Source organism: Epinephelus moara, chromosome 18 (genome assembly GCF_006386435.1).
Source record: "Epinephelus moara isolate mb chromosome 18, YSFRI_EMoa_1.0, whole genome shotgun sequence".
Taxonomy (NCBI): domain Eukaryota; kingdom Metazoa; phylum Chordata; class Actinopteri; order Perciformes; family Serranidae; genus Epinephelus; species Epinephelus moara.
Genome location: NC_065523.1, coordinates 38282595 through 38294810, shown reverse-complemented (window position 1 = coordinate 38294810; position 12216 = coordinate 38282595). Strand labels below are relative to the sequence as shown.

At 42.5% G+C, this 12216-nt stretch overlaps 1 protein-coding gene across 3 annotated transcripts in view; it reads left to right on the top strand.

Moving 5' to 3' along the window:
* The window catches only part of LOC126405568 (uncharacterized), a 35349-nt gene that overhangs the window by 11200 nt on the left and 11933 nt on the right, over positions 1-12216 (top strand). For 2 of the 3 annotated variants that reach the window (XM_050069372.1, XM_050069374.1), the window contains exons 2-10: positions 1640-1703; positions 1843-1908; positions 4578-4628; positions 4720-4803; positions 4919-5036; positions 7004-7018; positions 7220-7258; positions 8775-9056; positions 10918-10947. In XM_050069372.1, coding sequence (XP_049925329.1) covers positions 1640-1703; positions 1843-1908; positions 4578-4628; positions 4720-4803; positions 4919-5036; positions 7004-7018; positions 7220-7258; positions 8775-9056; positions 10918-10947 — 749 coding nt within the window. The remainder of the gene's footprint in view (positions 1-1639; positions 1704-1842; positions 1909-4577; positions 4629-4719; positions 4804-4918; positions 5037-7003; positions 7019-7219; positions 7259-8774; positions 9057-10917; positions 10948-12216) is intronic. The other variant, XM_050069373.1, reaches the window with a different exon arrangement.

Here is a 12216-nt window from a genome sequence, read left to right as displayed (position 1 = left end):
GATGGATGACTGATTGAGACACGTGAACAGTGAACTGCAGTAGTCGAGCCTGGATGATATAAAGGCATGGATTGACATTTCTAGTTCTGAGTGGGACACAATGGAGCGGAGTTTAGCAATGTTTCTCAGATGGTAAAAACAATTGCGACACAGAGACTTCACATGTTTCTCTGGGTGCATTGACTGGTCGAATTGAACACCAAGATTCCTTATATTAGCGTGGACGTTGTTCTTGAGCATAAATGAGCCCTTGGTTTTTATTTTTAGTTTATCTGTGTGTCTTCCACTGCTATGCTGATGACACCCAGCTCTATCTTCCAAACTTACCAATATCTTCAACTGCATCAATGAAATAAAGTCCTGGATGGCAGTAAACTTCCTTCAACTAAATGAAGCTAAATCCGAATTCATTCTCTGTGGCCCTGACAACATCAACCTGATATCCAACAGTCTGTCCACTCTTATCAAACCTCATGTCAAGAACCGCGGTGTCATTTTCGATTCTGCGCTCAAGTTTGATGAACAGGTCAACTCAGTAGTCAAAGCCAGTTTTTTCCGACTTCGCGCCATCGCAAAAATCAAACCATTCCTCAGTTTCGAGGACCTAGAAAAAGTCATCCATGCTTTCATTTCCACCTGCTTGGACTACTGCAACTCTCTTTACACTGGAATTAATCAGTCATCTCTCTCCCGTTTGCAAGTAGTACAAAACGCTGCAGCCAGACCTTTGACAGGTACCCGACAGAGAGACCACATCACCCCCGTCCTAGCCTCTCTCCTCTGGCTGCCAGTGCAGCACCATGTTGATTTTAAACTTCTTTTATTCACATACAAAACAGAGTGGCCCCTTCCTACATGACAGAACTTTTAACCCCATACTCCACCTCCAGACCCCTCAGGTCAGCTGACCTCTGGCTCTTCCACGCACTAATTTTAAACTCAGGGGTGACCGTGCCTTTCTTGTTGTTTTGTGTCTCTTTGTAGTTATTTTGTGAGTCTTTGAGTCTTGTTGAGGTATATTTGTGTCTTTTTGTTTCTCTTTGTGGTTCCTCTACATGCCTCTATTGTTTTGTTGAGTCTCTTAAATGTCAACTTTTACCTCTTTAAGGTAAATTTGTGTCTCTTTGGTTGACATACCCAAAATATTGCTCACATATGCAGTTCAGGAATTTTCCTGCGTGGGCTCATGTGTGAACGGGAGCAGGGATTTTGATTTGATTTGAGTTTCCCTCAAGACCTGCGAACATTTCAGGAAAAATGCTGGTTCAGCTGTGATGTGAGTGAAAGCAGTAACATTGCACGGACAAGCACGTAAAGCGTCACATCAGTCTGATTAAGGACGCTTTCACACGGTCAGACTCCACTGATGATGTATTTGAATCTAAGAGACAACATTAGACTTTTTTAATATTAAATACATCACAGGTGCACTGACTGTGGCCATACACACATCCGTCTGTCCTGACCCGCTCTTCTTCCTCTTCCATTGAGTTTTATGAATCATTCTTAAGTGTTGTATCACAGCCATTGACTAGAATTCCCCATCGATTCCAGCAGTTCCTGATAGGGTGTTCCCAGTAACTTACTGGGAACTCTGTGTGAAAGAGGGTTAATGATATTTCTGTTTCTTCTCTCCTAGCTTGAGTCTGGATGATCGCAGCGGCAGCATGACGGCATGGAAACACGCCCGTCTGTGTCTCTTTGTAAGTGCAGCAATCTGCTGAGCTCGGAGCTCGGAGCTCCGACACAAGAGTGCTGAGTCACAGTATAACTTATTATATATACATGACAGCTTTGCCATCAACAGACTACTTAATACTGTTGTTCAATTTTATCTTCCAGGTTCTCTTGTGTCTGATCAACCTGTCAAAAGAAGGCTGTGAGGATTATTTCACCGTGGAACGGATGGTATATGTTAATCTTTTCTTTTATTTACACCAGCAAAAGGAAGAAAGTGAAGGCAATGAAGTATCTTCTGCTGAGCTTTTGTTTTCAGAGGTCTGAAACATTAAATACTGTTTGCCAATATGTCATCTTTGATAGGCAAGAACATGTCACCTTCTACACAGAGTGGCTTTAAAAGGACTGAAAAAGTGCAATACTGTCCGTTTATGACCAGTAACTTCCTGGTTACTGTTTGTTGTCAGCAAACAACTCAAACAGCAGTAAATAGTGTCATTCTTAGGGTCTTCAGCACACTGGTCCTCAACCAGGGAGTTCCCCCAATTAATTCACTACAGTAGTGAGTCCACTGTGAGTAAGAGTCATAAGAGTGACTGCTCTGATCACAGGTTTCACTTCCTCCTTGGTTATCACCTCAAATGTAGTTGACAACAGAATTCTGGTCTTAATCAGATCTAACCACCAAAATCTTTTCAGATGGAGGTCCCTGACCTAACGTGTGTCTCTTTAGGGGTTCTTGATATGAAAATGGTTGACACCCTCTGCTTTAGTGAATATGACACAGCAGAACGGTGCGAGTGCGATCACCTCATAATAAACTACATCAGACCTGGTGCGATGAAGCAGCTCATTGATGTGTTTTCAGTAGTTTAATAGCTCGACGGCACATTTGTTGACAATAAGAAAAATATTGAAAATTATCGGACATATTCTTTTGCACATCATCAACACATTCAGTACGTTTCCAGTCACAGTGAAGTGGAGCTACAGTCCCAGCTGGACAAGGACATCTAACTGGCATACTGTCCTTGTCCCAGTATACAAGCACGGGAGGGGAATCCATTTATTGAGCCAAGTATGTGCGACTCCTCTACGATAGGTGGAGATATGCCCCCTTTCAGCTTGTTAGTATTGGACCTTTTTCCTGTTGACCTATTACGTCACAGACCAAACAATGGACAAACAAGTTAGCTACGGTTAGCTAGCAGCTAACTGCTACCATGGTGGACAACTTTACAGCTCTGTACATTTGGTCCGTCCAAAAAGTCACGGCTCTGGATGTAGATTTCTCCATGTTGTTACCGGCTTCTTCTTCTCTTACACATTTAATGCTATTGGACTTCCGGGTCAAAGCCCGGGGCGGAAACTGTGGAGCATGCTCAGAGCGCCTCGGCCAGTTTGGGTCTGATTGACTGTATACATGCAGGAGTCACATGATCTGGGTGTGTTAGTCCCACTGTGACAAATTCACTGCAGGACCATTTCACTCACACTGACATGTTTACAGGGATTTTAAAAGTCCAGTTTTATGCCTAGTTCACACTACACGACATCAGCCAGATGCAGCGGCGTACATTGTCAGCATGGATCGTGAACGACAGCGAGTGTCGTACGTGATAATCCATTGTTTCATCTCGTGCAGTGTGTCATAGTAGACGACAACCGACACCACGTCCGGGACGCCTCACAACGTCCCCACAGAAAGTCTAGCATGTTTGATTTTCTTTTAGTCGTTCACCACTTCTCCCGTCACAGCCGTCACTTTGACCAATAGGAACAGAGAGCAATCTGCTGCCATGGAAACTGTACGACAACAACAGCCCAGCCTTTTAGGTATTTCCCGTCGGGATGTTAGCACACAGAGTGAAAAGGAAACAGCAGAGGCACTTTATCAACCCGCTGAGTACTGCCATTAGCATCAAGCTAGCAAAGATAGTGTCTGGGCCTTTACTCAGCACAGCTGCAGAGGCTCCCAGCTTCATTTCAAACACATTACATTATAGACGCGCCATTATTTATTAATGCCTCTGTAGTTTTATATTTTTACATTTGATCCGCTCCTGTTTGCCTTGATAAAGTTAATGCATCGCGCCGTCATTTCAAACTCAACACTTCCTGTATGTGTTTCAAATTAAAAGCCCATTTTGATGTTGGTTGAAAGAATCCCTTCATTTCTAAATAGGCTTTTATTGTGAAACATTTGCAGGAACTTCCTGTGGAGGATTCAGTGACTTGCGTGTTTGCGTACGGTGCTTCAAATGAAGCTCCTGCCATCTGTTGACGCTTTTTAGGTGACTGCAACAACATTTCAGCTGACACATGAACAGACACAGTGACTGGAATAATAGTAGTAATAATAAAAATAGGACAAGAATAACCCGATGACATCACACACGTTGTGAAAGACGACCAGGGATGATTGGAGTGGACCAACGTGTAGTCTGTCATGTCCGTCGGCCAAGTCACAATCGCGTAATGTGACATAGTGACTGTTAGAACAGACAGAAATATCATGTCGTGTGAAGCAGACATTAGTCAGACTGACACAATAAATCCATTTTCTCTGATGTCATGGAAACATACTGAGTGTCACAGAAACTGTTCTGCAGTGGATTTAAAGAACTTTTACTGCTGCAGTCTCCATGTCAGATAGAAATATATGTCCTGGTGTCATCTTGTCTGACTTCTTAATTTAACAGTTGATATATCATTAATTAAATTCTAATGTCTTATTATTAAGTCTTAGTTTTCCGTTGAGCCTCTGAAACGCTCTGTGGATGCTTCCTGCCTTTCTACTGCATTTCATTATGACTGGGAACATATCAGTTGGAAAAATGATAATCATGAAGTAATAATTAACAACTGATTATGTCTTCTGTTTGCCCACCTTTAAGAAAAAATATCTGGACCACACTGTGTACCTCATAGAGACTGGTGAACTGAAGGTAACCTACAGAAACACTGATCAAAAATGATCTGTTGAGATTAAATATATGTTAAAGCATATTGTTTAACGTGTGTGCTCTTTTAATGCAGGACACATTGGAGTGTACAGTGGAGAGAGAGTGCATAGACGGACACGAACCATACTGTCTATGGCTGGATCACTGCTATGACAGAGTGAGTGAACAACACCAACCTTTCATTGCTGTTGTTTTTGAAGTTGGTGTCAGGTTTGTTGTGACTTTTGTGAATGATTGTAAACTTCAGTGTCTCATTTTCTTCTCTTGTTAAGCAGAAGGATGTGCCAAAAACTGAGACTGAAAAGTGTAAAGGGAACCCTTCTGTGGGAATCAGTCACTATCACTTCGGGTGCTTGGTATCACACTACACATTATCCGAGCCTGTTGAAGGTACTGCTCCTACACATCCTGATCTTAAAATGAAAACCTGGGTCTGACGTCTGTTATTATTGTTCACACGTGCAGTAAAATCTCACCAAAGCACAAAACTAAACAGGAGACACTACAGGTGGAAACAGGTTTTTAATGCACAGCTCAGTTGTGGAATTTTGGCTGTTTTGCTTCAGTAGCGTCCAAAATACACACTGTGGTGTTCATTTTAGTTTGGAGTCTGTACCCACCAGTCTGAGGTTATGGACCTCGACTGGAGAACTTTGGATTGCCCCCTCTGGGTTGGGAGAGAGTTACTGCCTCAAGCGAGGGAGTTCAAGTATCTCAGGATCTTGTTCACAAGTGAGGGTAGAATGGAGCTACGTCTACGTCCCAACCCTCACCTGTGGTCATGAGCTCTGGGTAGAGACTGAAAGAATGAGATCACAGATACAAGCGTCTGAAATGAGTTTCCTCTGTAGGGTGTCTGGGCTCAGCCTTAAGGTGCAGACACACCAAACCGACATCAAAGAACTAGCGGTGACAAAAGCCAACTGTTGCGTCGTCTACGTCGCCTCACGTCGCCCTGTGTCAGTTGCATTTGAACACACTACACGGACTACATCCGACGGCCAAGTAGCACGTACGTTCTGCGCCTGCGTGAGAGAGAGCGGAGTGAGAGAGTGGTACATCCTGTCAGCCGAGGGGTTTCCTATCTGTGCAGCCGAGCACCGCAGCACCTCCACGGACTATTACATCCAGACGGTCCCGGTGTTTCCTCCGCAGGCTCCACTTCACTCAGCTGCCCGATAAACCCGCTGCTTCTTCCCACTTTAACCTGAATAACAAACCAGGGCTCGGTGCTCCGATTGGATCCAAACGGAGAGCCAGGGCTAGCTCAGAGACTAGCGGAGGCTAACTGGCTGTGCTTCCCTCCGGTCATGCTGCGGTTAACGCTCCGCTAGCCGCTCCCAGCTAGCCCCAGCTCTACGTTTGGATTCTAATGGAGAGCCGGGGATAGCTCAGAGGTCATGCTGCGGCTAACGCTCCGCTAGCCGCTCCCAGCTAGCCCCGGCTCTCCGTTTGAATCCAAACGAAGAGCCGGGGCTAGCTGGGAGGCTAGTGGAGGCTAACTGGCTGTGCTTCCCTCTGGTCATGCTGCGGCTAATGCTCCGCTAGCCGCTCCCAGCTAGCTCCGGTCTGTTATTCAGGTTAAAGTGTGAAGAAGCAGCGGGTCTGTGGGGCAGCTGAGTGAAGTGGAGCCTGAGGAGGAAGCACCGGTTAGCCCCGGTTTCACTACAGGCAGATTCACTCGCTACAGGGGCGAGAACATAAAACCTGAACAGCCAATCAGAGTGATCTCTCTCACCGACAAGCTCTGCCGCTGATTCAACATGCTCAATCGGCCGAAAAGCCACCGACGCCAAAGTGCCGACGGTGCAGGACACACCGTAAAAACTAGGCCGACAGACGCTCACAGACGGCCCGACTTTGGTCGACAGCAGACCGTCGGGTACGTCCCAGAACACACTGGAGGGATTATATATCTCATCTGGCCTGGGAACGCCTCGGGGTCCTCCAGGAGGAGCTGGAAAGTGTTGCTGGGGAGAGGGACGTCTGGAATACTTGACTTGACCTGCTGCCCCCGCGACACGGCTTTGGATAAGTGGTTGAAAATGGAAAGGAATTGCAGTTCAGGTTTCCATTCAGGAAATGTACAGAAAAATCACATATGTAATTAGATAATGCTTCATTTGCATATTTAAACATAACATTTTAGAAAACTTGTAATACAAAAAATAATCGTCTTGATGTAAGTAATCAGCTGGGGAAGTTTTGTGGTGATTTCTGTTAGTTAGAAATGTTACCCTGTCCACCTGTAGTGTCTTTTTGTGACCAAGTGTAATCATAGTCCTGTGTTTCCTAAATCTGATTTTAACATTTTGAAATTAATAATTTTTTTCTCTGTCTTTGTTTTTGGATCACAGGCTGTAAAAACTATGGTGAGTATCCACGCTGCATTGTGAGTGTGAGTGTGTGTGTTTGTGTGGTGTGTGTGTCTTTAATTACTGTTATTATGTCTGTCAGAGTGCTGGCACCATTTTTTTTTTTTGATTCGTCTATTCGCTTTTTATTGAACCGTATAATTTTGCTTTTATGAGGCTCACCTTTGGTGTTGTTACACTGATCTCATCTGTTTTTAGAGCGTGTCTGTGAGCTCCATAAAGAGAGACAGCCCATTAGTAAGTCACACCTTTTGTTAAGCGTTGATTTTAAAGTGCATGTTGCAGTTGTGCATGTGAAATCCCAGAAATCACGCTTGCTGTTGCAGAACTGCAGTTCTCCATCTCCTCACTATTCACTAAGAGAACCATGGATGCAGGCGTAAACTTTGGTTTTTAGAGCTTCTGCCATTTTTGAGTGATTTGCACATTTTCACCTCATCGGTGCCACCTGCTTTGTCTTTACTTTGCCTCTGCGCCACCAACGGCAGGTATTATGTTTTTGGGTTGTCCGTCCCTCTATCCATCTGTCCATCTGTCTGCCCCAGTCTTGAAAACGCAACATCTCAAGATGCCTTGAGGGAATTTCTTCAAATTTTGGCACAAAAATCCAATTGGACTCAACGATGAAGTGATTAGAATTTGGTGGTCAAAGGTCAAAGGTCAAAGTCAGTGTGAACTTGCATCAGTCTCCCTCTCATTCTCGTGAACACAATATCTCAAGAACATCTTGAGGGAATTTCTTCAAACTTGGCACAGACATCCTCTCAAACGATGACGATGAACCTATTTAAATTTGGTGGTCAAAGGCCAAGGTCACTGTAACCTTGTATCCATCTCATTCTCATGAACACGCTGACTACATTTTGGTGGTCATAGGTCATCTTTCTCATTCTTGTGAAAGCAAAACACCTTGAGAGTATTTTGTCAGATTTAGCACAAACATCCTCTTGGACTCAATGATGAACTAATAAGAATCTAGTGGTCAAAGGTCACTGTCACAAAGGTAATTTCTTCACATTTGGCACAAACGTCCACTTGAACCAGTGATGAAGTCGTTAGATTTCAAGGTCATCTTTCTCATTCTTGATAAAATAATGAAGGTCAAAGGTCAGCTTGACTGTGACATCATCATGTTTTAACGTCATATCTCAGGAACAGAAGGGGAGACATTTGGTCAGATACTGAATTGGTGACTCTAATCTTGAAACTGTGCTGATTGTATAGATCTTCTTTGCTGTTAATAATAACTAACTAACTCAGAGGCTAACGCTGTGATAGCAGCTCTGTGAGGCTAAAGTTGCTATCATCAGCTTGCTAGCATGCTCGCAATGTAAATCATTACATGTTAGGCAGGTATAAAACAGAAGTCACCTTCTGCTGAACTTTAAAAAAGCCTCTAAATGATTTACTTGTCTATTTTTATGGTATCCAGTTCTGGCTGAAATAAGTGCTGCGACACTGAAACCACGAAATAAAGATCATTATTTTAAGTAAAAGGAAGTTTGGAATCTCTGAGACCTGCACGACCACCAACAAAAAGACAACATACAGTAACAGATTCGGGATATTTCAGATCCCTGTACTTTTAAATACCAACTTTAATTTGACCCAATCTTCCTCTACTGCTGCTAATATCACTAATGCCAACAGTATTTCTGCTTCCTCTTACTGACGTGCTAAAACTCATCTTGCTTTTCTTGCCAACAAAGTCCCCTCTTGTAAGATTTTATTACTGACTGACTGCTTTCTGCAGTTTCTGAGGAGACAAAACCATCACATCGCCCACCACCACCACCACCAACAACAACAACAACAACAACAAAGGCAACACTGCCAGAAACAACAACAACAACAACAGCAGCACCAACAACAACACTGCCAGACACAACTAGAGCAACAACAACAACAGCAACAACAACAACAGCAGCAGCACCAACAACAACACTGCCAGACACAACTAGAGCAACAACAACTGAAACAACAACAACAGCAGCAGCACCAACAGTCACACAGAGCGCAGTTAGCGGAAACAATGGTAAGCTATTTAAATGGCACTTTATATGGTTAGATGATCCGTACGGTTACTATGGCCACAGAGAATACTCCTTTATTGTTTACGGATTTTTGATGCTTCAGCGCCGGCAACAGCCGCTTCAAGTTTTCAGGTCGTTCATCTGTCGGTCCCATTCTTGCGATATCTCAAAAACATCCATCAATTTTCAACTGCTTATCCGAGGCGGAGTCGTGGCGGCAGCAGGCTGAGCAAAGCCTTCCGGACGTCCCTCCACCAGCTCCATCCCAAGGTGATCCCAGGCCACCTTCCCTCAAGATCCCTCTTCGCCCAAATCGGATTCAGAATGTTGATAAAAACAGGAATTATCAGTCTGAGTCCATCAACATCTCCACGACTTGCGCAACCATACACTTTTCCGTCTGTGCCGGCATGTTCACACAGTTTACAAGCTGCTACATTTCCGCTGTAAACAACAACATCGGTTTCCGGTGGATTTTCTTGTTCGTTTGTTTTTGGACATGGCAGTGCCGTTCTATGTCAGAAGACGTGTAACAGCGCCCCCCATCTTGGAACAGTGAAGACACGGATTGCTGGAATATCTCATTGTGTTAACTAGGGACGCATGATAAGATCGGCACATCATTGGCATCGGCCGAACAGCTTTAAAATGAACTATCAGAATCAGCCAACATGCTTTTGCATATTTCGCCCAATGAATGAATATCACATACATTGAAAAGTATTTCATGTCTCCATCAGCTGGTGGGCCGTCACCATAAGAGTATGTATGTATAATATGATGTTAATTCCACTACAGAAGAGACTTGATGATCACTGAAATTAGGTGGGGCATATATTGATATCAGTTATTGGCCAAATGAGTTGTTACATATCGGCATATCAGCAAAAAATCCAATATCGTGCATCCCTAACGTTAACTTTCCCACATCCAATGCAGAGCAGAGAGTCTCTTTCTTCCTTCCTCTTCCTCTTATCTGTGGGATGCATCCTCTGTGGTGGACGAGACAACCCCAAACCAGGCTGAACAAGAACATGCTAAACGCTACAGCACGTTAACTCATAATAAACTGACCTCAGCATGGTAACCCGATCAAACCTTAAACAATAAATGACAGTTCAAGTGGCCATGGTACCAGAGTGATACTGTGCTCTGTAATGTCCCATTATAGACAATAACAGACTGCTGTGCATCGTCATGTTCTTTGACTCCATCTTATGGGTTATTTTCTAATAATGGGTCGCCTCAGAGCGCATTATCACCACTCTGAAGATGTTATATTTATTATTTTATTGGTTGAGTGTCGTTTGAGTCGTTTCATGAAAAACAAGACGTGACTCCTTCTAATATGTTGCTATTCTTTCACCTACCTATCAGCCCTTATGTACATCTAATTTGTGTTTTGGTTTGATTTGAAGAAACAAAAAAAAAAACAATGATTTGACAGTGTGAGGTTTGATATTTCCCTTCAGCATGTTGTCCTTACGTTCATAAACGCACTGCTGTATGAGCATGTCCTGCAGCTGAAGCTGAGAGCATTTATGAATCCATGGTTGTCCAGTGATTGAAATAAAATGACACTAACAATCAATCACTTGCAGCAGCATGACTTTTACAGCTCGCGCTGAATGCAGCAAATGAAATGAACGATTCACTCAACCAGATCGCATGCTTGCTGTGATTTGTCATGTAATCATTCAAGAGTAAAAAATACAGTTTTCCTGTTTAGATGCTTTTGTATAAGAACCGTGCTTTGATATTTTGACTCTCTGATTTTCTGCATTTTTAAATAATACTAGTATCTTTTTTTGTTTCACACTGTGAGTTTGCATCGTACTGATATTTCTTTTAATCTCTCCATAGCCAATAATTCAAAGATTGTACATGAAGCAGGTAAGCTTTTTTGCTCTTGATTCAAATGTGTGTATTTGGCTCTAGTCTGAGTTTAGTCTGTAAAACATCATGAAATAGTGAAGTGTCTTTAAACTGCATGATTTGACCGACCAAAACTCAGATATTCAGTTTAAAAACAGAGACAAACAAACAAAAACAGAGTTTTTGTTTGGTATGAATTTTTAATTTGTCCCAGATATTTGGGATTAGTAGAGCCTGATAAGACTAAAAATGAAGCATTGTCTTTGAACAGCATGTAGTTTTGGACAAAAACAATGTCCTCATTTAGACACTGGGTTTATTTTCAGTCGTCACAAGTGTTATAAAGGCAGGGCAGCTGTGTTTGTAGAGCACATTTCATACAGCAGGGCAATTCAAAGTGCTTTACAGAGCAATAAAATATAAAACACAATAAAGGATACAGATTTACAATTAAAAAACAACAACAATAAACTACATTAAATTAATTAAGTAAATCATTTACAATTTAAAAAAAAGCAAAAGTGCAGACAAGAGGTGCAATGACAAAAATAAAAATATAAAGTTGCAGTGCAGTTTAAAGTATTTGAGTAATGAGAATTACAGTGCAGTGTAAGAAATAAATATTTGAATTAATAAAAGGCAGCGGCAAACATAAGTCTTAAACTTTGATTGAAAAGAAGCAGAGCTGCAGTTCTCTGTGAGTTAGTTCCAGATATGTGGAGCATAAAAACTAAATGCTGTTTCGTCCTGACTCTGTGGACGCAGAGCAGACGTGTCCCTGAAGACGAGAGAGGTCTGGATGGTTCGTACTGTAGCTGCAGGTCAGAAACTGTTCAGTGCTTTATAAACCAGCAGTTGATTCTCTGACAGACAGGAAGTCAGTGTAAAGACCTCAGAACTCTCTTGGTGTTGGTGAGGACTCGAGCGGCAGTTTTCTGAATCAGCTGTCTGACTCCGTCACAGTAGTCAGGTCTGCTGAAGAGAAATGCAGAGAGAAGTTTTTCCTGCTCGTGCTGAGACATCCCATATGGAAAAGATATAGATAAATCTTATAAAGTTTGTATCTCTTTTGTCTGAAACTTGTATGTAATGCATACGACTGTGAAACCAGATATAAGATCCTTATTAAATTTGTACAAAATGAAACTTGTATGATTTGGGTACTTATAAGAACATTATATGACAGTAATTCCACATACAATATCCTTAGTAGAAAAATGTAATATCAAACTTATATGAGTTGGACAATAATCAGTGAAACTAAACTCTTGTAAGTATTATAGAAAA